A 24,197-nucleotide genomic window follows, 5' to 3' on the forward strand; every position below is an offset into this window, starting at 1 on the left:
AATGCTTACTCTCACCTGGTCCCACTGGCCCGCACGCAGCCCCTAACCCTCCATTCCTTTCCTGTCCATATACCTATCCAATTTTACTTTAAATGACAATACCGAACCTGCCTCTACCACTTCTACTGGAAGCTTGTTCCACACAGCTACAACTCTCTGAGTAAAGAAATTCCCCCTTATGTTACCCTTAAACTTTTGCCCCCTAACTCTCAACCCATGTCCTCTTGTTTGAATCTCCCCTAGTCTCAATGGAAAAAACCTATCCACATCAACTCTATCTATCCCCCTCATAATTTTAAATACTTCTATCAAGTCCCCCCTCAACCTTCTACACTCCAAAGAATAAAGACCTAACTTGTTCAACCTTTCCCTGTAAAACTTAGGTGCTGAAACCCAGGTAACATTCTAGTAAATCTTCTCTGTACTCTCTCTATTTTGTTGACATCTTTCCTATAAGTCGGTGACCAGAACTGTACATTATACTCCAAATTCGGCCTTACCAATGCCTTGTACAATTTTAATATTACATCCCAACTCCTATACTCAATGCTCTGATTTATAAAGGCCAGCATACCAAAAGATTTCTTCACCACCCTATCCACATGAGATTCCACCTTCAGGGAACCATGCACCATTATTCCTAGATCACTCTGTTCTACTGCATTCATCAATGCCCTACCATTTATCATGTATGTCCTATTTGGATTATTCCTACCAAAATGTAGCACCTCACACTTATCAGCATTAAACTCCATCTGCCATCATTCAGCCCACTCTTCTAACTGGCCTAAATCTCTCTGCAAGCTTTGAAAACCTACTTCATTATCCACAACGCTACCTATCTTAGTATCATCTGCATACTTACTAATCCAATTTACCATCCCATCATCCAGGTCATTAATGTATATAACAAACAACATTAGACCCAGTACCGATCCTTGAGGCACACCACTAGTCACTAGCCTCCAACCTGACAAACAGTTATCCACCACTACTCTCTGGCATCTCCCATCCAGCCACTGTTGAATCCATTTTACTACTTCAATATCAATACCTAACGATTGAACCTTCCTAACTAACCTTCCGTGCGGAACCTTGTCAAAGGCCTTACTGAAGTCAATATAGACTACATCCACTGCTTTACCCTAATCAACTTTCCTCATAACCTCTTCAAAAAATTCAATAAGATTTGTTAAACATGACCTTCCAGGCATAAATCCATGCTGACTGTTCTGAATCAGACCCTGTCTATCCATAGAATTATATATACCAACTCTAAGAATACTTTCCATTAATTTACCCACCACTGACGTCAAACTGACAGGCCTATAATTGCGAGGTTTACTCTTAGAATCTTTTTTAAGCAATGGAACCACATGAGCAATATGCCAATCCTCCGGCACCATCCCCGTTTCTAATGACATTTGAAATATTTCTGTCAGAGCCCATGTTATTTCTACACTAACTTCCCTCAAGGTCCTAGGGAATATCCTGTCAGGACCAGAAGATTTATCCACTTTTATATTCCTTAAAAGCGCCAGTACTTCCTGCTCTTTAGTCGACATGGTTTCCATAACTTCCCTACTTGTTTGCCTTACCTTACACAATTCAATATCCTTCTCCTTAGTGAATACCAAAGAAAAGAAATTGTTCAAAATCTCCCCCATCTCTTTTGGCTCCACACATAGCTGTCCACTTTGATTCTCTAAGGGACCAATTTTATCCCTCACCATCCTTTTGCTATTAATATAACTGTAGAGACCCTTTGGATTTATTTTCACCTTACTTGCCAAAGCAATCTCATATCTTCTTTTAGCTTTTCTAATTTCTTTCTTAAGATTTTTTTTATGTTCTTTATATTCCTCGAGCACCTCATTTAATCCATGCTGCCTATATTTATTGTAGATATCTCTCTTTTTCCTAACCAAGTTTCCAATATCCCGTGAAAACCATGGCTCTCTCATACTTTTAACCTTTCCTTTCAACCTAACAGGAACATAAAGATTCTGTACCCTCAAAATTTCACTTTTAAATGACCCCCATTTCTCTATTACATTCTTCCCATAAAACAAATTGTCCCAATCCACTCCTTCTAAATCCTTTTGCATCTCCTCAAAGTTAGCCATTCTCCAATCAAAAATCTCAACCCCAGGTCCAGCCCTATCCTTCTCCATAATTATATTGAAACTAATGGTATTGTGATCACTGGACCCAAACTGCTCCCCAACACATACCTCTGTCACCTGACCTATCTTATTCCCTAACAGGAGATCCAACACTGCCCCTTCTCTAGTTGGTACCTCTATGTATTGCTGCAAAAAACTATCCTGCACACATTTTACAAATTCCAACCCATCTATCCCTTTTACAGTCTGGGCTTCCCACAATGGGACTTTTCTGGAGAGACATGTAATATATTCCTAATTTGCATTTTCAGTAAAGTAAAATGGAAATGTGGATTAATTTCAATGAAAATAATTATCAATGAAGTCATGGACCACTAACCCAATCTTAAAGTTGGGTGATAACTACCACTTATGTTTATGGCACTATTAATTCAGGAAAATATTCCCAAGATACTTTGTAAGAGTATTGTCAGATTAAACTTGATATCAGGCTACATACAGGGAAAATTAGGCAAGTCACTGAAAGTTTGATTGAAGAGGTAGGCTTAGAAGAAGAAAAAGTACTGGAGGGTTATATTAGAGAGCCTTGTGGCTCAGCACCAAAGGCCACAGCCATCATTTTAACACCTATCTGTTATTCACAGCAAGCTAAGAAAGTGTTAATCAGCTTTGAAGTTCAAAATGATTCTGGACTTTCATAATCTATTTCAGGCTCATTTGGTGCCTAGCCCAATCATCTCCCCCTCATTTGATTTAAATCAGGAAAAATAAGTAGAAAGGCAGCCAAATAACAAATCTAAATTCCATATCAAGAATAACCATCGAAACAAATAGATAGCCTATCCTTTATTTACAATGTCCTCACTGTGAAATGATATGAATTCCATGTCTGAAGCTCTCAAAATAAAATTATCAAAATGAATAAATCCTAGAAAATAGTTGAATATGAACAAATTTGGCACCGGCATGAAAAAAAATGACCTATCTGACATTTACCCTTCCTGCATAGTAAACTTGAAATTCACAGAATTGCCTGATGCACAACCAATTAATTGGCATTAGGGTGTTTGGTAATGTGAAAATTACTACATTGCTGTAACTGAATGAGTATTTTAAGAGGAATAAAAGAAACAGGAGGCTTTGTCTCACTATTTTCATGGTACTCTTACATTTCTTATCAATCAAGTATCATTGACTGTAAATGAGGTCCACTATTCCTATCTGAGAAGAAATCCAAATCCCACCTAATTCAAATTGAATCAGACTCAGGAAATATTTCAAGGCAGCTCTCTAACATTATGTTCAAACAAAATAAATCAGAAAAATGATGCAAAAATAATGGCATGAAAGAATCTGGTCATTCTTAAAGATCTGCTTGTTTATGATGTGATCTAAATGAAAGAGCTCATATTCCATTTGTAGAGTAAGTGTCACAGTCATAAAGTTTATACCAACTCCGGGATAGTTCTAATTCTAAGTGAGTTTTTTAATTATCTTCCCGAGAATTGAGTAAGATATTTGATTTAAAATATAATTCTCAATAACACTATGTGTATGTCTGCTCAACATGTTCTCACAACAGGGAGTATATTCTTGAGCATTGAGCACTGAGCACTGAGATCATGAAAGAAAGGTGAATAAGACAATCCTAGTTTTAGTATTTATGTATTAAGTATTTATTTTGATTGTCACCTCTTAAAATACTCATTCAGTTACAGCAATGCAGTAATTTTCACATTACCAACCAAACTGATATTGCTCAAGGCAAGTAATAGTCTGATTCCATGTATTGATTGACAAAAGAAGGCCTAGAGTTTTGTTGTTAAGTTGTGCAGTTATTTGTTCAATTACTTTCTTACTGAATTCTTTCAACAATATTATGTAGGTTCAAACATTACCTGGACAGAGACCAGGCAGAAAATGGTACATATATTTACTGAGACTTCCTTTTCTAATTGGCATGATCTTTGAAGTGAAACATCTGAAACGGGCATGAATATTCAGAAGCTCATGTGTGGTCTTTCAACAATTAATTCCAGCAGCGGCCAATAATTCCTGACTTTCTCAAATAACTCTCTGTTAATTGAAGCTGATGATAAAATTAGTTATTATTATGATAATGACCACTCAAAGCATCATTTATACTGAGAGAACATCATTTAGGAAAGGAACACAGAACTTTGCCACTGGACTTCCATGTGCTACTAAATGAGGCTGAAGGCAGGGTACACAGGCTCTTGAATACCGTTGCGACAATGCCTTCTGATGCCTTTGGAGATGGAACACTAAATTATATTACAATTGATACCATGAAAGGGCTACTGTTGGGGAAGGAGAAGGAAGGAATTGTGATAGGGACACAATAGCTTATCAGCTACTGTTATTTCTTCATAACCTTGCTCACATTGGGCGCCAATACACTTGACATCTTTTAAAAGTAAACAATTTCACAGCTCTCATAGCATATTCTATGAAGTTCTTCTGTCTCAGCTTTCCCTCTTCAGGCAGTTATTTCTAATTTATGGAATATGGGCATAACTAGCACAGCTGTGACTTTGTCCTTTTCCACAAGCTTGTGATCAATGAAAACACCTTGGCTGGTCATTGGTAGGTGTGCGGCCGGCAGTCATAGTACACTGGCGCTCCAATGAGTGAATCTAGTATCAAGTGGGCTGTTTTATCTTGGCTGGTGTTGTGCTTCGTGATAGTTGTCAAAGCAGCACTGTTCAGGCAACTGCAGAATATCCCATCCTGCTTCTGCCACGTAAGAAGTTTTAGCAAGTTAAACTTGACACTTTGCACTGTGGTTACACAGTATCTTGCACATCAATCATCTTCATGACTTCCGACAATTCACCACCCTCTCATGAAAAGGTTTTCATCTTTCCAGTACTAAATGGACTATCTCTTATTTTGAAACTGTGATTGCTGGTCCAGGACTCCTAACTCTAAGGAATTATCTTCCCTGTATCTATCCCCACAAACCTTGTATGATTTTTTTAAAATATAGTTCAAAGAGATCTCCCCTTATTCTTCTAATCTCTAGTGAATACAGATTGGACCACTTCAGGATCTCACTTTGATCTCACTTCAGGAGATCAAAGGACAAACTGCACAGCCCCCTTCCACATACACGGAGAGGTAGTGGAAAGTGTGGAAAACCTGAAGTTCCTTGGAGTTATGTTGTCCAAACAGCTGACATGGATCACCAACACCTTGCTGACATGGATTACAATCACCTCGCTGACATGGACCACCAACACCTCGCTGACATGGACTACCAACACCTCGCTGACATGGACCACCGACACCTCGCTGACATGGACCACCAACACCTCGCTGACGTGGATCCCCAACACCTCGCTGACATGGATCACCAACACCTCGCTGACATGGACCAACAACACCTCACTGACATGGACCACCGACACCTCGCTGACGTGGATCACCGACACCTCGCTGACATGGACCACCAACACCTCGCTGACATGGACCACCGACACCTCGCTGACGTGGATCCCCAACACCTCGCTGACATGGACCACCAACACCTCGCTGACATGGACCACCATCACCTCGCTGACATGGACCACCATCACCTCGCTGACGTGGACCACCGACACCTCGCTGACGTGGACCACCAACTCCTCACTGACATGGATCACCAACACCTAGCTGACATGGACCACCAACACCTCGCTGACATGGACCACCTACACCTCGCTGACATGGATCACCAACACCTCGCTGACATGGACCACCGACACCTCGCTGACATGGACCACCGACACCTCGCTGACATGGACCACCTACACCTCGCTGACATGGATCACCAACACCTCGCTGACATGGACCACCGACACCTCGCTGACATGGACCACCATGACCTCGCTGACATGGACCACCAAACCCTCGCTGACATGGACCACCAACACCTCGCTGACATGGACCACCAACACCTCGCTGACATGGATCACCAACACCTCGCTGACATGGACCACCGACACCTCGCTGACATGGACCACCATGACCTCGCTGACATGGACCACCAAACCCTCGCTGACATGGACCACCAACACCTCGCTGACATGGACCACCAACACCTCGCTGACATGGACCACCAACACCTCGCTGACATGGACCACCAACACCTCGCTGACATGGACCACCAACACCTCGCTGACATGGACCACCAACACCTCTCTGACATGGATCACCAACACCTCACTGACATGGACGACCAACACCTCACTGACAAGGACCACCAACACCTCGCTGACATGGACGACCAACACCTCACTGACAATGACCACCAACACCTCGCTGACATGGACCACCAACACCTCACTGACATGGACGACCAACACCTCACTGACAAGGACCACCAACACCTCACTGACATGGACCACCAACACCTCACTGACATGGATCACCAACACCTCGCTGACATGGATCACCAACACCTCGCTGACATGGACCACCAACACCTCGCTGACATGGACCACCAACACCTCGCTGACATGGATCACCAACACCTCACTGACATGGATCACCAACACCTCACTGACATGGACCACCAACACCTCGCTGACATGGACCACCAACACCTCGCTGACATGGACCACCAACACATCGCTGACATGGATCACCAACACCTCACTGACATGGACCACCAACACCTCGCTGACATGGACCACCAACACCTCGCTGACATGGATCACCAACACCTCGCTGATATGGACCACCTACACCTCGCTGACATGGATCACCAACACCTCGCTGCTTGTGAAAAGGCAGAACAAAGACTGTTCTTCCTCAGAAAGCTGAAACAGGCCAAACTCCCACAAAAACTAAACACAAAGTACACTGCAGATGCTGTGGTCAAATCAAGATGTACAAAAAAGCTGGATGAATTCAGCAGGTCGGGCAGCATTAGTTGAAAGAAGCAGTCAACACTTCAGGTCGAGACCCTTCATCAGGACTAAAGGAGGGACTGCTTCGTTCAACGGATGCTGCCTGACCTGCTGAGTTCATCCAGTTTTTTTGTATGTCTCCCACAAAAACTGTTGCTTAACTTCTACAGAAGCACAATTGAATCCATCCTGACCGACAGCGCCACCGTGCGGTATGCCAGCTGCACAGCCACTGAGCGACAACACCTGCATCGCTTGGTGAAGGCGGCCCAGCGAATTGTCAGGATGGAGCTCCCAGGACTGGACACCATCTATCCCAGCAGACTCGGGAGGAGAGCAATCAGCATAACCAGATACACCACACACCCCGGCCACTCCCTGTTTGACCCGCTGCCATCCAGCAAAAGGTTCAGGACACTAAAAACCAGAACAAATAGACTGAAGAACAGCTTCTACCCCAGAGCTGTGGCCTCCATCACACCACTCCCACAGAACAATGACTGAAACTCTGAGCACACACAAGGACTCAAATACTTGCACTAACGGCACTTTGTGCATTACTGTGACATTCTGGTGATGCTGTAACTTATTTTCTGCCTCTTATCTATTTAATACTGTTTTTCTATAACTGTCTTGTTTTTATCTACCGCTTTGTTTGATTGCCTGAGAGGAAGCCAAACAGAGTTTCATTGTACCTATGTATAATGACAATAAAGATCATTCAATTCAATTCAATATGTTCTTAGATAACAAACACACACCTGGTAAGAGTCCAGTAGATCTTCTCTGTCCTCCCTTCATGGCAAGTACATACTTTTTATTAAGGAGACAAATCCTGACCACAATATTCCAACAGTAGTCTTACCTAGACCTTATATATTAGAGCAAGAATTTTAGTTCTGTTTTGAAACCATATTGTAATAAAGGCAAATATACAAACTGCTGGAGGAACTCAGAGGGTGAAGTGAATTCTGTGGAGACAAAGGAATGTCTGAAGTTTTATTTATTTTTTTAGAGCTACAGCATGGAACAGGCCCTTCTAGCCCAACAGGCTGTACCACACAGCAGCTCACCTATCTAACCCTGGCCTAATCACAGGAAATTTACAATGAGCAATCAAACTTCTAATCTGTACGTCTTTGGACTGTGAGAGGAAACAGGAGCACCCAGCGGACTTACCATATGGTCACAGGGAGAATGTACAAGCTCCTTCCAGACAGCATCAGAATTGAACGCTGAACTCCCACACGCCGAGCTGTAGTCACGTCTCGCTAACCGCTATGCTACTGTGTAACCCTTTCTGTGTAATGACCCTAAAATGTCAACTATCGCTCTGCCCCCACAGATGCTGCTTGGCCTTTTGAGTTTCTCCAGCAATTTGTTTCTTCTGCTCCACTGTTGTCTCCTCTATCCCCAAGGGCCAATGTACCATTGGTTCTCAAGAATTCTAACGTCATCCTCTATGTTTCTATCTAGAATAGATTTCAGAGGCAGTGTAAAACAAGCTGACGTGATTAGAAAGACCATTTAGCACCATAAAGCAATAATGAGTTTGTGTGCACTGGAAGTTCAGCTTTTTTATGTGTCAAGGCCCATATACTTCAGCCAGTATGCCAGGAACTGTATACAATGTGATGTAATTCCTGATATGGAACTCAGTCCAAGATTCTTCCACCCAATCTAAAAGCCATTCTGGTAAAATTTTTCAGAAGAATCACTAAGGTGGAATGCTGCTTCTCAAAATCAGCAGCAGAGGCTCATGAATTCCAATCATATACTTAGCCCGTTATGAACTGATTCTGAAACAGCTCCTGAACTGATTTCATCATCTATCCCTGGCTTCTGGCACAGGGTGAAGCAGGAAGTTTTCAAGCTTTAGAAATGTAGAAACATAGAAAACCTACAGAACAATACAGGCCCTTTGGCCCACAATGTTGTGCCAAACATGTCCCTACCTTAGAAATTACTAGGCTTACCCATAGCCCTCTATTTTACTAAGCTCCATGTACCTATCCAAAAGTCTCTTAAAAGACCCTATCGTATCCGCCTCCACCACTGTCACCGGCAGCCCATGCCATGCACTCACTGCTCTCTGCGTAAAAATCTTACCCCTGACATCTCCTCTGTACCTACTCAGAAGCACTTTAAACCTATGCCCTCTTGTGGCAGCTGTTTCAGCCCTGGGAAAAAGCCTCTGACTACCCACACGATCAATGCCTCTCATCATCTTATACATCTCTATCAGGTCACCTCTCATCCTCTGTCGCTCCAAGGAGAAAAGGCCGAGTTTACTCAAACTGCTTTCATAAGGCATGCTCCCCAATCCAGGCAACATCCTTGTAAATCTCCTCTGCACTCTTTCTATGGTTTCCACATCCTTCCAGTAGTGAGGCGACCAGAACTGAGCACAGTACCCCAAGTGGGGTCTGACCAGGGTCCTATATAGCTGCAACAGTACCTCTCAGCTCCTAAATTCAATTCCACGATGGATGAAGTCCAATACACCATACACCTTCTTAACCACAGAGATGCTTTGAGCATCCTATGGACTCAGACCTCAAAATCCCTCTGATCCTCCACACTGCCAAGAGTCTTACCATTAATACTATATTCTGTCATCATATTTGACCTATCAAAATGAAGCATTTGACACTTATCTGGGTTGAACTCCATCTGCCAGTTCTCAGCCCAGTTTTCCATCCTATCAATGTCCCATTGTAAACTCTGACAGCCCTCCACACGATCCACAACACCTCCAACCTTTGTGTCATCAGTAAACTTGCTAACCCATCCCTCAACTTCCTCATCCAGGTCATATTGTGGGCTCTTTGGTTCTCTTCCCAGCACCTTTCCATTTCACAGTCTATGTACTTCCACTCATAAAACCACCAGCTTTGAACCACCTGTTGTTAACACCTCTTCTATGGTTTTTGTCCACTTCCACATTCAATGATCTCTCACAACTGCCCATACTCCATAACCTTTTAAGTGTAGCACTTTCACAAGGAGACTGTCCCTCTCATCCCTTGCTGAACCGTTACACCTAGCCTCGTTGACCTGCACTTTGCACTCTTTCAGTTTAAAATATAAAGATCAGATTTAATTTCTATCACTTTATTAAACTCTTGGTAATATTCTTAAGTTTCAGCATCACTGTTCAAATTTCTGTTCCTTTTCTTTAAACCCTTCTTGATGACCCTGACTTAACCATTATGATCTATGTAATTGTGCAAATACTGTAAGGTCTTTGCTTTTCCAATTTATTTTACCCTTCCAGCCCTTCTCTCAATTTAGTTCCACATTTTTGTTGACCTTTCCTAATACGTCTATCCTTTTCTGGGTGTCAATTCTATGATGTACTTCGAGATACTTTTAAAAATTGCACAAAAGTGCAATTTAATTTCAAATTGAGGTTATTATACCACAATTTGAATTTTTCACTTTGTTTAAAGGAATAATGCAAATGCATTTTTGATTATCATTGAAACAAATTTTACTGCTTTATATAGACAATATAAACATCTTCTGGAGCAGAAATTAACACATACAAATAACTTAATAAAATTACATAAAAAATTTTGACACCAGGAATGGACCATTTGCAAATAACTCCAACTAATTCTAATCAGGAAGGTTTCACTGATCAAGCCATGGGAAACCACTATCCTCATCCGCAATGCAGACATAAATTTCTGACATTTGTAGCTGAAACATTGCTAATAAGTCATTCTATCCACACAACAGTTATCTTATAATTACCTACCCTGGAGCTCCACGTTTAGATATACGTGTTCGAAGACAATCATTTTTCTCCTCAGGGACCCAGCTATTATATCACTGAAGTAAATTGATCCCACTTCGAAAAAAGAGATGAAACTGCATTTAATTCAAAAAAATATTTACAAAAACGTTCTATTTTGAAGAAAGTTTAAGAAAAGATATATAGAAGAAAGATCTTCTAACATATGCATGCACAAGAAATCAAGATCTGTTTTTTAAATCTATTGACTTTATCACAACTTGTGAAGTCCATGAGCAGAGGAGAAAATACCCCACTGGGCACTATCCTTGCACCTGAGAACTTTCTGACAAGAATGGTCCACAAATATTGCTAAGAGATCAAATCACAGAGCAGATCATTTACAGTCATGAATTTTAAGAGGATGAAACTAACGATTTTAGAAGATTGAATATTTTAACACAAGAACGTATGAACAAACAAATTCAGAACGGAAGTTTTTTCCTGTATTTAATTAGATCACACTTGATCTGCCTGTAGCCTTAACTCAGCATTCCTGTCCCACCTTTTACCCTCTTGCTCACCTAGAATCCATCTACCTCTGCTGCCTTAAATATGTTCAAAGACTCTGCTTTGTTGCCTTTGAAGAAAAGATTTCAAAAGCCTCATGAAAGAATTTTTTTCATATCTGTCTTAAGTAGCTGACCTCTGATTTTTGAACAGTGGCCCCTAGTTAGAATGAATGAGATTACCTCTGTAATATGTCTTATATGGATAGGAATTCCAAGCTTATTACTAAATTGAGTTAGATTCAAACGCTAACAAAACATGGAATACTTCAGTGACTCCTGCACACTAAATCATTCCTGATCTCCACCCCAGAAACTAATGTTTCTTGTCAACTACATGGCCCTCATCTGTTTTAGCTTTGTTTCTGCTTGTCAGCAAGATACTTTAACATGCCAAATACTTGATGCTATAGCTGTCTACACATTCTTCCTCTCACCAATTTATCATCAGTTGTTCCTATGAAGGAAGATTTTTGAACGCTTACCCAATTTATGCAATCTGGGTAGATTTTTGCACCACCTACTGCAAGAGATCATCTTCAAAATATATAATCACATGTACATAATCAAAGTATCAATCAATAAACTGACTCAAGAAAGAATCTGCAGATGCTGGAAATCCAAGCAACACACACAAAATGCTGAAGGAACTCATCAGGACAGGCAGCATCTATGGAAAAAAGTACAGTCGACTTTTCGTGCCAAGACCCTTTGGCAGGACTAGAGAAAAAAAAGGATGAGGAATAGATTTAAAAGGTGGGGGAGGGGAGAGAGAAGCTGGGTGATAAGAGAAACAGGAGGGGGAGGGATGAAGTAAATAGCTGGGAAGTCAATTGGTGGAAGAGATACAGGGCTGGAGAAGGTGAGTCTGATAAGTGGGATAAAAGAACATGGAAGAAAGAAAAGAGGGGGGTCACACCGAAGGGAGGTGATGAGGTGAGAAAGAGAAAAAGGAATGGGGTCTGGTGAAGCAGCGGGTAGGGGGCAAGCATCATTACTGGGAGTACAAGAAATCAATGTCCATGCCATCAGGTTGGAGGCTACCCAGACAGAATATAAGGTGTTGTTCCTCCAACGTGACTGTGGCCTCATCACAACAGGAGAGGAGGCCATGGATTGATATAGCAGAATGGGAATGGGAAATAGAATTAAAATGGGTGGCCACTGGGAGATCCCACTTCTACTGGCGGTCAGAGAGTAGGTGCTCGGTGAAACGGTCTCCCAATCTACATTGGGTCTTACCAATATACAGGAGACCACACTAGGAGCACCAGACACAGTACATGTCCTCAACAGACTCAGAAATGAAGTGGTGCCTCACCTGGAAGGACTGTTTGGGGCTAAGAATGGTAGTGAGAGGGGAGGTGTAGGGGCAGGTGAGGCACTTGTTCTGTTTGTAAGGATAAGGATAAACTGACTCCCTTTCTAGTATATAGAATTCTGCTTCAGTTTCCCTTTTTTTCCCTTCATTCTACTTCATTAGGAGTTTGTGGGAATTTGGCATGACATCAGAAACCTTGACAGAGTTCTATAGATGTGTGGTGGAAATTACGTTGACTGGCTGCATTACAGAATGGTATGGGAATACCAAACTATTTCCTGAGGATTCCTTCTAAAACAGTAAAAAAAAAGCCATGATAATTAGGTACTGTGTTATTATGTGTGTACGTAATAAAGAACTTCAGTTTCCAGTGTGCCATGAGGACAGTTCAGTGGGAACCGGTACTGATGCTGGTGCTCTTGAGGGGCTGGAATGTCCAGAGTAAAATGTGGTCAAGCTGAAGCCATTCTGTAACATGGTGCCTGAAGTCAGTGTGAGGTTTAAATACGAAGCGTACCTGAATACTGCAAGCAACTAAGGAAGAGACGCTGCTTCCGACAGAGGGAAGCTGCTGCCAGAGAGCACATTGTGTCTTGAAGCTGTCAAGGTTCACTGGATTCACCGAGAATACGAGGTGAGAGAAGCACAAGAAATTCTGTAATGGAAAACCTAAGTCCCCCCACAGTTATGCAGTTTACCAGCGATCTAGCTGACAATTGGAAAAGCTTCAAACAGCGAGTAGTGGCGAGTAGAGCCAGACTGAAAGCAACCATCTTTCTACACATAATTGGTGACGGTCCTTTGGATATCTATTACAACTCTCAAACTATTGAGGCAGACCTGACATTGGACACTCCGATGAAAAAAAATGAGTATTTTATCTCAAGTAAAAATATCACATTTGAAAGATATAAATTATTTTCCTGTGTACAGACATAAATTTTTTTCTTGTGAACAGCTTTGACCAAAAGTTAGCTGAGCTTCATGCAATGAGTAAGTCCTGTGAGTTTAGAGATTTGAGGGACTCACAAGTTAAAGACAGAATAGTCTATGGAATCTCAAATAATGGACTTGGGGAAAGCCTGCTCCATGAAAAGAAATTGTCACTAGAAAGGCAGTGAATATGTGCAGGGCTGCGGAGACTACACGAACACAAGCTAAGGAGCTGCACAGAGCAGAAACAACAGTGCAGGCTGTGAAAACAGAGGGGTGGAGCACAGGGCATTTCACTAAGTTACCACAATCCAAAGGGATAGGCTCAAACAGCAAATGCGGAGGTAGACATATCCCACTGTCCTGCTTATGAAAAATCCTACATTATTTGTAGGAAGCGGAGTCATTTTGGTAAGTGCAGCAAAGCTACCAAGAGAAAGGTGCACACAGTTGCTGAGGAAATGAAGGATTCTGTACAGACTCCTGGTGCTGGTAAAACAGAACATACCATTCCATGACCATGAATGAGACAGTAATTCCATCAAGCTTGACACCAGAGCCCTGGCAAATCTGTTGTCTGTGGATGAGTACAAGACTCTCAAAGTAAAGAGCAAGATGTACCCAGAGAAGTTTAAAGTGACAGGCTATACTGGAGAAAATATTTCAGTAAAAGGGCCTGTACAGTGACCTTCAAGCACAAGGGACAACACCTAAAGGCAAAGCTACTGATTGTTGAAAAGCAAGTACAGACAATATTGGGTGTGACTGCATGTGAAAGGCTCAATCTGGTGGAAAGAGTATTCATAGTAGCTTCACAGACCAAAGGTGACCAGGCAACACTCAATAAAGTGTACACAGATGTCTTTGAGGGGCTCAGATGCTTACCCAAATTAACTCGAGAAGCTTGTAAAAGCATCTATGAGAGATCTGGAGAGCTTATTCAAGACAAGCACAAGAACTTTACCTTCCATAGACATCCATACCAGTATGACAGTCAGGATGCCAGTGCTGAACAGGGTGATCATGATGAAGAAGTCACCAGTCTTGCCTCCACAACATGCAGCTAGGGTTCAAAATATCTCCATGATCCTTTCTGAAGTTGAAGAGAAAAAATATAAAGAAAGATGGGGGAGACCATGCAATCCCCAAGGTGAGAACAACAACAACAGTTCAACACAAAGCAACAGGCGGAGTTGCTATCTTATGATAAGCAACCAACAGAAGACAGAATCTGTTGGAACTCATGCAAAAACTCACTGATCACATGAATGTAGTCCAGAGCTCCATTATGAGGCAAGTGCAGTGAATTATAGTCACACAGCAAAGACAAGAACGGAGATGAATGGATATAATTTTGGCAGAAGTATGTGAAATAATTGAACATGTAGAGGAGAGTTCTCAAAAGGACACTGGCATTAACGCAGCAAGTAAAACCAAGACATCTGTGGAAACAAGAAGCAGTTCAAAAGGAATCATTAAACTATCTCAGAAACTGACTGGGAGTGCTGTGTGAATAAAGGACTGTATTTGCTCATTACAATAAAAGTTAATGTAAATATCTTTGCTGGAAAGCACTATTATTTCTTGCAGGTTTATGGGGACAAAGTATTGTGTTTATTTTTCTTTAAAGGGGGAAGATGTGTTATTACAGGTGTATGTAATAAAGAACTTTAGTTTCCAGTGTGCCATGAGGACGGTTCACCCAGAACTGGAAGTGATGTTGGTGAACGGCTCACACGTGCTCCTGGTGGGCTGGAGTGTCCAGAGTAAAATGTGGTCAAGCTGAAGATATTTTATAAATCCATAATTAAAATAGTTCTAGTGTCTTTACCCACACAAGTTTGCCTTTGTTAAAGAACAAACATGATAGTTACCCTGTAGAGTTCTTGTGCAGGTGTAGAAACTCTGAACTAAACACTGGGTTAAACCGAAGTCAATGAGGCAGGATCGCAGTAAGATTAACCGTTTACTGTTCACTCTTCCACATTAACGTATGGTGAAAACTGTTGATAAAACAATACAAAATATATGCAGTACTTGTTTCTTTCTTGGCATCACATTTACATCATAAATACTTGTAAAAGTACAACAAACTATATTACATTAAAGTACAACATACAGTCAGAACCTACCTACACCATCAACAACTTTAAATACACTTCAACACAAACTATCCAGCAACGCTTTCAATAGCACAAGAAAATATACTTTATCAACTGTCATTGCTTTTGACAGAATCAGCGTCAACATTTTACTTCAACATATCAATTGTCATATGAACTTACAGCGTTGCTTCTATGATGTTTCTTAGTGTGTATAGTGAAACTTTTCTTGCGCTGATCCTGCACACACAAGCCCCCGCCTTCCCGTTTCTCCAAACCGGTATTTACCCACAAGATGCGGCGAAACCAGGTGTGACATCATCGCATGCCGCGATACAACCAGACAATGAATTTACTTTCAACAACCTTAACTTTAACTAGAAAATAATTACAAGCGAATGACTAAAGCGAAAATGTAATAAAGCTAAACAAATGCCTTAAGGGCAATACACTCCCTGCCTGACCTTCGTAAGGTCACTATGAACATGATACAAAACTTCAGTCTCTAGATCAGTCTTTAGGTAGAAGTAAAACGACTTCTGCAACTGGTCTTTGGTAAGTTTTCACATCACCTCAGTCAGGAGTTTTCAACTCAACCTTCCTGACATGATCATCCCTACCAGGGAATGTGGCAGTGATTCTGGCCATTGGCCAGCAGTTGCAGGCGATCTGCTTGTCCCTGAGCAGGACTAAATCTCTAAATTGAAGATTCCTGCGAGGTTAGAACCATAGAATCATAGAACATTACAGCACAGAAACAGGCCTTTTGGCTGAACCATTTTTCTGCCTAGTCCCACCGACCTACACCTGGGCCATATCCCTCCAAACCCCACTCATCCATATACCTGTCCAAGTTTTTCTTAAATGTCAAAAGTGAGCCCACATTCACCACTTCATCTAGCAGCTCATTCCACACTCCCACCACTCTCTGCGTGAAGAAGCCCCCCCAATGTTCTCTTTAAACTTTTCCCCCTTCACCCTTAACCCATGACCTCAGGTTTTTTTTTTCTCCCCTAGCCTCAGTGGGAAAAGCCTGCTTGCATTCACTCTATCTATACCCATCATAATTTTATACACCTCTATCAAATCACCCCTCATTCTCCTACACTCCAGGGAACTAAGTCCTAACCTATTCAAACTTTCTCTGTAACTCAGTTTCTCAAGTCCCAGCAACATTCTTGTAAACCTTCTCTGCACTCTTCCAACCTTATTAATATCCTTCCTGTAATTAGGTGACCAAAACTGCACACAATACTCCAAATTTGGTCTCACCAATGTCTTATACAACCTCATCATTACATTCCAATTCTTATATTCAATACTTTGATTTATAAAGGCCAAAGTACCTAAAGCTCTCTTTACGACCCTATCCACCTGTGACGTCACTTTCAGAGAATTATGTATCTGTACTCCCAGATCCCTCTGTTCTACTGCACTCCTCAGTGTCCTACCATTTACCTTATATGTTCTACCTTGGTTTCACCTTCCAAAGTGCAATAACTCACACTTGTCCGCATTAAACTCCATCTGCCATTTTTCAGCCCATTCCTCCAACTGGTCCAAATCCCTCTGCAAGCTTTGTAAACCTTCCTCACTGTCCATTACACCTCACTACTTGCTGATCCAATTTACCACATTATCATCCAGATCATTGATATAGATGACAAATAACAATGGACCCAGCACTGATCCCTGTGGCACACCACTAGTCACAGGCATCCACTCAGAAAAGCAATCCTCCACTATCACTCTCTGACTTCTCCCATTGAGCCAATGTCTAATCCAATTTACTATCTCTCCATGTATACCTAGCGACTGAATCTTCCTAACTAACCTCCCATGTGGTACGTTGTCAAAGGCCTTACTAAAGTCCACGTATACAACATCCACTGCCTTCCCTTCATCCATTTTCCTGGTAACTTCCTCGAAAAACTCTAATAGATTTGTTAAACATGACCTACCCCCATGCACAAAGCCATGCTGACTTTTTCTAATAAGTATCCAAATACTTGTAGATCCTATCTCATAGTATTCCTTCCAATAATTTACCTACTACCAATGTCAAACTTACCATCCTATAATTTTCCGGCTTACTTTTTGAGCCTTTTTTAAACAACGGAACTACATGAGCTATCCTCCAATCTTCCGGCACCTGACCCGTGGATATCGACGTTTTAAATATTTCTGCCAAAACCCCTACAATTTCAACACTAGTCTCCTTCAAGGTCTGAGGGAATACCCTGTCAGGTCCTGGGGATTTATCTATTCTGATTTGCCTCAAGAAAGCAAGCACCTCCTCCTCTTCAAATTGTATAAGTTCCATGACCTCCCTACTTGTTTGCCCTGACTCCATTCCAGTTTCCTTAGTAAATACAGATGCAAAAAATCCATTTAATATCTCTCCCATTTCTTTTGGTTCCATACATAGCCGACCACTCTGATCTTCAAGAGGACCAATTTTATCCCTTACTATCCTTTTGCTCTTGACATACCTGTAGAAGCTCTTAGGATTATCCTTCACCCTGACTGCCAAAGCAACCTCATGTCTTCTTTTAGCCCTCCTGATTTCTTTCTTAAGTACTTTCTTACTCTTTTGTTCTCCTCAAGCATCTTATTTCCTCCCTGCTGCCTATACATGTTATACATCTCTCTCTTTATCAGAGTTCCAATATCCCTGGAGAACCAAAGTTCCTTATTCTTATTCATTTTGCCTTTAATCCTGACAGGAACATATAGACTCTGCACTCTCAAAATTTCTCCTTTGAAGGCCTCCCACTTACCAATAACATCTTTGCCAGAGAACAACCTGTCCCAATCTATGCTTTTTAGATCCTTTCTCATTTCTTCAAATTTGGCCTTTTTTCAGTTTAGAACTTCAACCCGAGAACCAGATCTAACTTTATCCATGATCAAGTTGAAACTAATAACATTATGATCACGAGGACCAAAGTGTTCCCCTATTCACACTTCCGTCACCTGCCCTAACTCATTTCCTAATAGGAGATCTAATATTGCATCCTCCCTCGTTGGTACATCTATATATTGATCTAGAAAACTTTCCTGAACACATTTCACAAACTCTAACCCATCTAGACCTTTAACAGTATGGGAGTCCCAATCAATGTGTGGAAAATTAAAATCCCCTACAATCACAACTTCTGTCTCCTGCAGTTGTCTTTTCCCTCTCTGCAGATTTGCCCCTCCAATTCTTGCTGATTACTGGGTGGTCTATAATAAAACCCTATTAATGTGGTCATACCTTTCCTGTTTCTCAGCTCCACCCATATATCCTCAGTAGACAAGCCCTCTAATCTGTCCTGCTGAAGCTCTACTGTAATATTTTCCCTGACTAGCAAAGCCACACCCCCCCCCCCCCCCACCCTTCATCCCTCTGCCTCTATCACGTCTGAAACATCGGAACCCTGGAACATTGAGCTGCCAGTCCTGCCCCTCCTATAGCCAAGTTTCAGTAATGGCTATGATGTCATAATTCCATGAGTCAATCCAGTCCCTCAGCTCAACTGCCTTTCCCACAATACTCCTCACATTGACATAGACACATCTTTGAAGATTATTACCACCACACACTATTTGTGACTTTGCATGAACTACTAACTTCATTTAATTTTACCCCCGTTCCACTATCTACTCTGGCACTCTGGTTCCCATCCCCCTGCAAATCTAGTTTAACCCCTTCCCAATAACACTAGCAAACATCCCTGCCAGTATATTGGTCCCCTTATAGTTCAGGTGTAACCCATCTCTCTTGTACAGGTCCCACCTGCCCCAGAAGAGGTCACAATGATCTAGAAATCTGAAACCCTGCCCCCTACACCAGTTTCTCAGCCATGTGTTCATCTGCCAGAGCATCCTACTCTTACCCTCACTGGCACATGGCACAGGCAGCAATCCGGAGATTACTACCCGCGAGGTCCTGTTTTTCAACTTCCTACCAAACTCTCTGTACTCACTGTTCAGGACCTCTTGACTCTTTCTACTTATGTCATTGGTACCAATGTGTACCATGACATCTGGCTGATCACCCTCCCACTTCAGAATGCTGTGCCTGCGATCAGAGACATCCCTGACCCTGGCACCCAAGAGGGAACAAACCATCCGGGAGTCTCTGTCATGACCACAGAATCTCCTGTCTGTACCCCTGACTAAGGAGTCCCCTATCACTATCGCTCTCCTCTTCTTCCTCCCTCCCTTCTGCACTGCAGAACCAGACTCAGTGCCAGAGATCCGGCTGCCACAGCTTGTCCCAAGTAAGTCATCCCCCCCAAAAGTATCCAAATTGGTATACTGTTTTGGAGGGGAATGGCCACAGGGGAACCCAGCACTATCGGCCCTTTCCCCTTCCCTCGCCTGACAGTAACCCAATTACCTGTGCCCTGTTCCTTAGGTGTAGCTACCTCCTGGAAGCTACTACCTATAAACTGCTCAGTCTCCCGAATGATCTGGAGGTCATCCAGCAACTGCTCCAGTTCCTTAACGTGGTCTGTTAGGAGCTGCAGCTGGATGCACTTCTTGCAGGTATCATTGTCAGGGACACTGGAGATCTCCCTGCCTTCCCACATCCTGCAAGAGGAGCATTCCAACATCCTGCCTGGCATATTCTCTGGTCTGAACAAAAAAAAAGAAAAACAGAAACTTACCGGAACCTACCCTCGCCTCTGCCTGTTTCTCACTGAAACCTGATTGAGCCAAAGCCGTCCCACTCGGACTCAGTCCACTCCAACGATGGCCGCTATGACAATGGCCGCTGTATACGGCAGTCTTTCTTTTAAATCTTGGCGCGCTACATCACGCACCTGCGCAGTAGAGCCTCTTTTCCCCTATCAGTTAAAGAAAAGAATAACGACCTTCCCTCTGCGATGCTTCAGTCTTTCACTCTCAGCCTCTTGCTTCGATTGAAAAGTTCTGTGCACTTTTGTCTGTGTTGCAACAAAGGTAGATATTCATGTCTCCAACGGGACCAGAACTGATTTGCGGGAGCCTGAACCTGTCTCCATTGCTTTGTGTACAAATCCTTATCTGAGAAGTCCACAGGTGGAGGGGGAGCTCCTGCCTTCTGCGTAAGGAGCATTGATGGTGAGAGTATGAAGGAGCTTTCAGGGTCAGAAGACATGGGTAGTAATGGTCACGCATTTATAATGGCTGTGAATTCTGCCATTAGTGTGCACAGTACTTCATGGGTCAGTCGGATGCATTGCTGCAGAGACATTGAATCAAGAATTCTTCTGGCGATACCAATCATCCGTTCCCATGAGCTTCTCGTGTGAGAGGTGTGTGGTGTGTTGAATTCCCAGTTGCATCCCTGCTATCTGAGGTACCTTTGCACCATTTTGTCCATCCCAAACTCCTTGGACGCTCCAACAAAGTTCATGCCGCAATCAGATCTTAACTGTTTTGCAGGGCCTCTTAGTGCAAAGAAGCGCCTGAGAGCGTTAACGCAGCTGGATGTATCCAAAGATTCGATGACCTCAATGTGCACGCTCTTGAACTCACGCAGCTAAACATGATGGCCCACCACTTGCTCTCTGCTTGTCCTCCTCTTGTGCATCTAGTGATGATAGTCCAGGGACCAAATACATTGAGCCCCACATATGTAAAAGGAGGGCAGGCATTGAGGCGTTCTGGTGGGAGGTCCACCATACGTTGAGTTTCCAGCTTCCCTCGCAGTTTCCAGCCCGTTACACATCTGTGGAGTACTGAGTTGATCAGTGTTTTGCCTCCCAAGATCCACAGTCCCGCTGCCCTGATTGCTCCCTCTGTCAGGCGACGGCCCTGATGCCTTAGCTGTTCATGGTGATGGCATGTGAGCAGTGATGGCATGTGTCCTGTCTTCGGACAGGATTACTGGGCTCTTTTCTGCAGCTGAAAGGTGAGAGTGTATTAACCGGCCTCCAATGCAAATGAGATTGTTCTTCAGGATCGGGCTGAGTTTCCTCAAAGGGCTGTCCTTTGGTTTTGGTTTATTAGCTTGGAGGGCCAAAAACTCCCTTGCAAAGGCTGCTCTTTGAGTTGCTTTAAGGATGACGTCCTTTGCCTGGGTCAATTCATCTGCAGTGCGAGGTAAGTTACATTTGTGCCATCCCTTACATTTACTATTTCGGGATGAGTGTTTGTGGGATCTGGCCATGTGAAAGAGGAATGCAAGTCCTCTCACTAAGGAATTTAAGGTGGAGAACTGCTGAAAGCGTTCGGTGGCACGTATTGATTCTTCCAGGTAGGTGACTCCTGTTTGTATTTCTGGCTGAATTTCCAAGTCTCTTTCAGGTTCGATCAGCTCAAGTGTCTCACTCGTTTGAGTTTTTTCCATTGGTGGCTGATACAGGAAGTCTGCGCCAGACTGGATGCAGGTAAGGATCTCGATGCATGGTCTGCAGGGTTATCCTCGGTACGTACATAATGCCATTGTTCAGGCTTTGAAGACTGGCGGATACGTTGAACTCTATTTTGAATGTACACGTAGAAGTATTTTGATTCATTATAAATATAGCCAAGCACTACTTTGCTATCTGTGTAGAACTTGGTGTCATCCAGCTCTAGGTCTAGCTTGTCCTGGATAAGATCCGCCATTTCCACAGCCAGGACAGCTGCGCACAGTTCAAGCCTTGGAATTGTCAGCTCAGACCGAGGAGTGAGCTTTGCCTTACCAGTTTACAAATCCTACTTCACTTGACCATCCTTCCCGACTATGTCAAGTAAACCACAGCACCGATGGCCTTGGTTGACGCATCCGAAAACACGCACAATTCTCTGTGCGCTGCCTCGGTGAGTGAGGCTTGACTGCCTGCTCTTTGTTGTTTGGCAAGCGCTGGTGTGGTTCTCTGAAAGATAGTGGGGCGGACCCAGTTACTTGCTTCGGTCTCTGAAGACCATGCTGTCCATTATTTTTAAGAAGATGGCATCTTCTGCTGATGGAGAAAGTTTATTATCATGCTCAGTTTGAGCAAAGACTGACTGTCCCAGTGTCTTCTCAGTTACTTTGCTACACTTGTTAAAGCCTTGTCGTGCTTCCTTGATACACATAAAGCTTGTGCAGGGTTGAAAAATTGAATGGCGGCCACTCTCTAACACATTGGTCAGTTTGTGTACATTGCCAAGGCACACCTCTCTTATCACCACCCAGCACAGATCCAGGCCTTGGGCAAAGGGGGCGTTGTGTGGTCCGTTGACCTGCTGCCTGACCTTGGGCACCCTGAGAACGTCTCTTCTGAGTAGCAGGAGTATTTCTGCCTTGAATCCAGTTCTGGGATGTGCTTGGCAATGTGGTGGAGATGCGGCTAGCGTAGCACTGTGCTTGGGCATTGGAATCTCGGTGTGGTTATTCAAAATTTTTTGAGGGGGTGGGGTTTGTTGTGCAATGGACAAATCTTGCTAGGGTCATTGTTAGTTGTGGAGACTTCAGTTTTACGCACTGAGACAGGTTTATTGATGTTAAAATTATTCAAAGTGGATTTGACTGTCTTGGTGTGAATAGTACTGCTACCTTGACTCATGAAGCTAGGGTCATTTCGCTTCTTCGCCCCCTTGCACACAAACCTCGTGAAATACTTAAAGGGAGTAAATCGACCATCGTTCTCTTCCTTGTACTCTAAGCCAACAGACATCCACCTTTCCTGCAGCCCAAATGGAAGTTTATTCACAGTTGGTGCAATTCTGTATGAAGTATCTAGGTATGACAGGCTAGTTAAATAGCCGTCTTCTTTAGCGCCTTCAATCTCCATGAGTAAATCTCCGAGTTCTCTTAATTTAGTGTGGTCCTTGGTTGACACCCTAGGAAAATTTTCCAGCCATCGAAATAGTACCGTTTCAATAATTTCAGGGGCCGCACAGCACTCCCTAAGTTTCTCCCTATGCTTTGCGTAAGGCTAGCTTGGGGTTGTTGACATACACTGACGTATGCATCTTACCTGTTCGAATGATTCTTTTCCAGCCATTTTGTCATAAGATCCAACTCTTGGATTGCTGTAAGCTGGACTCCGCTGGTTGCATTGGCGAATGAGGAGTACCATGCATGGTAATTTTCACACTTATCATCAAACTGGTATAGTCCTGAAGTGACGAGATCTCGTCGTGCTAAATACTGTGCCAGGAGTTCAACTGTCAGTGGCATGCTGGCTGGGGGAATATGTTGGTGGGTATATGACTGAGCGTGTAAGTTCTTTATGGGATTTGCTGTTCCAACTTCAGTCTCTGCCTCTTCTCTTGCCAAATCTGGTAAGTTTGGTGTCGAGAAGTATTTGTCGTCAGCCCTTTCATTCTTGAGTTCATCGCAAGGTTGCAAGCGTAAATTTTCTTCCTCAGATGGATGCAACTGGGCTTCTCTTTGACTCCTCATGAAATAGCAAATAAGTATGGAGAGGAAGAACGAATCTTCAGGTCCACTTGAGATAGGCCGTATTCACTAGTGTGTTCCAATCTGGTCCTTTTTGAAGTAGATTTTACTTCATCTAGAATGTGCATTTCTTCAGCGCTTTCTTAT

General features: G+C 42.8%; 1 protein-coding gene across 4 annotated transcripts in view; it reads right to left on the reverse strand.

Annotated features, from left to right (window-relative positions):
• nmu (neuromedin U) overlaps positions 1-16,001 on the reverse strand; it is a 59,645-nt gene extending 43,644 nt beyond the window's left edge. The window contains exons 1-4 of one of the 4 annotated variants that reach the window (XM_059989226.1): positions 15,887-16,001; positions 15,476-15,604; positions 14,566-14,694; positions 10,803-10,895 (exon numbers count right to left, since the gene is read on the reverse strand). In XM_059989226.1, the coding sequence (XP_059845209.1) occupies positions 10,803-10,895; positions 14,566-14,626 (154 nt within the window). In that variant the 5' untranslated portion in view covers positions 14,627-14,694; positions 15,476-15,604; positions 15,887-16,001. The remainder of the gene's footprint in view (positions 1-10,802; positions 10,896-14,565; positions 14,695-15,475; positions 15,605-15,886) is intronic. The other 3 variants (XM_059989225.1, XM_059989228.1, XM_059989229.1) reach the window with 3 other exon arrangements.
• Between the last annotated feature and the right edge of the window lie 8,196 nt (positions 16,002-24,197).

This window comes from Hypanus sabinus, chromosome 14, assembly GCF_030144855.1.
Source record: "Hypanus sabinus isolate sHypSab1 chromosome 14, sHypSab1.hap1, whole genome shotgun sequence".
NCBI classification, from domain to species: Eukaryota; Metazoa; Chordata; class Chondrichthyes; order Myliobatiformes; family Dasyatidae; genus Hypanus; species Hypanus sabinus.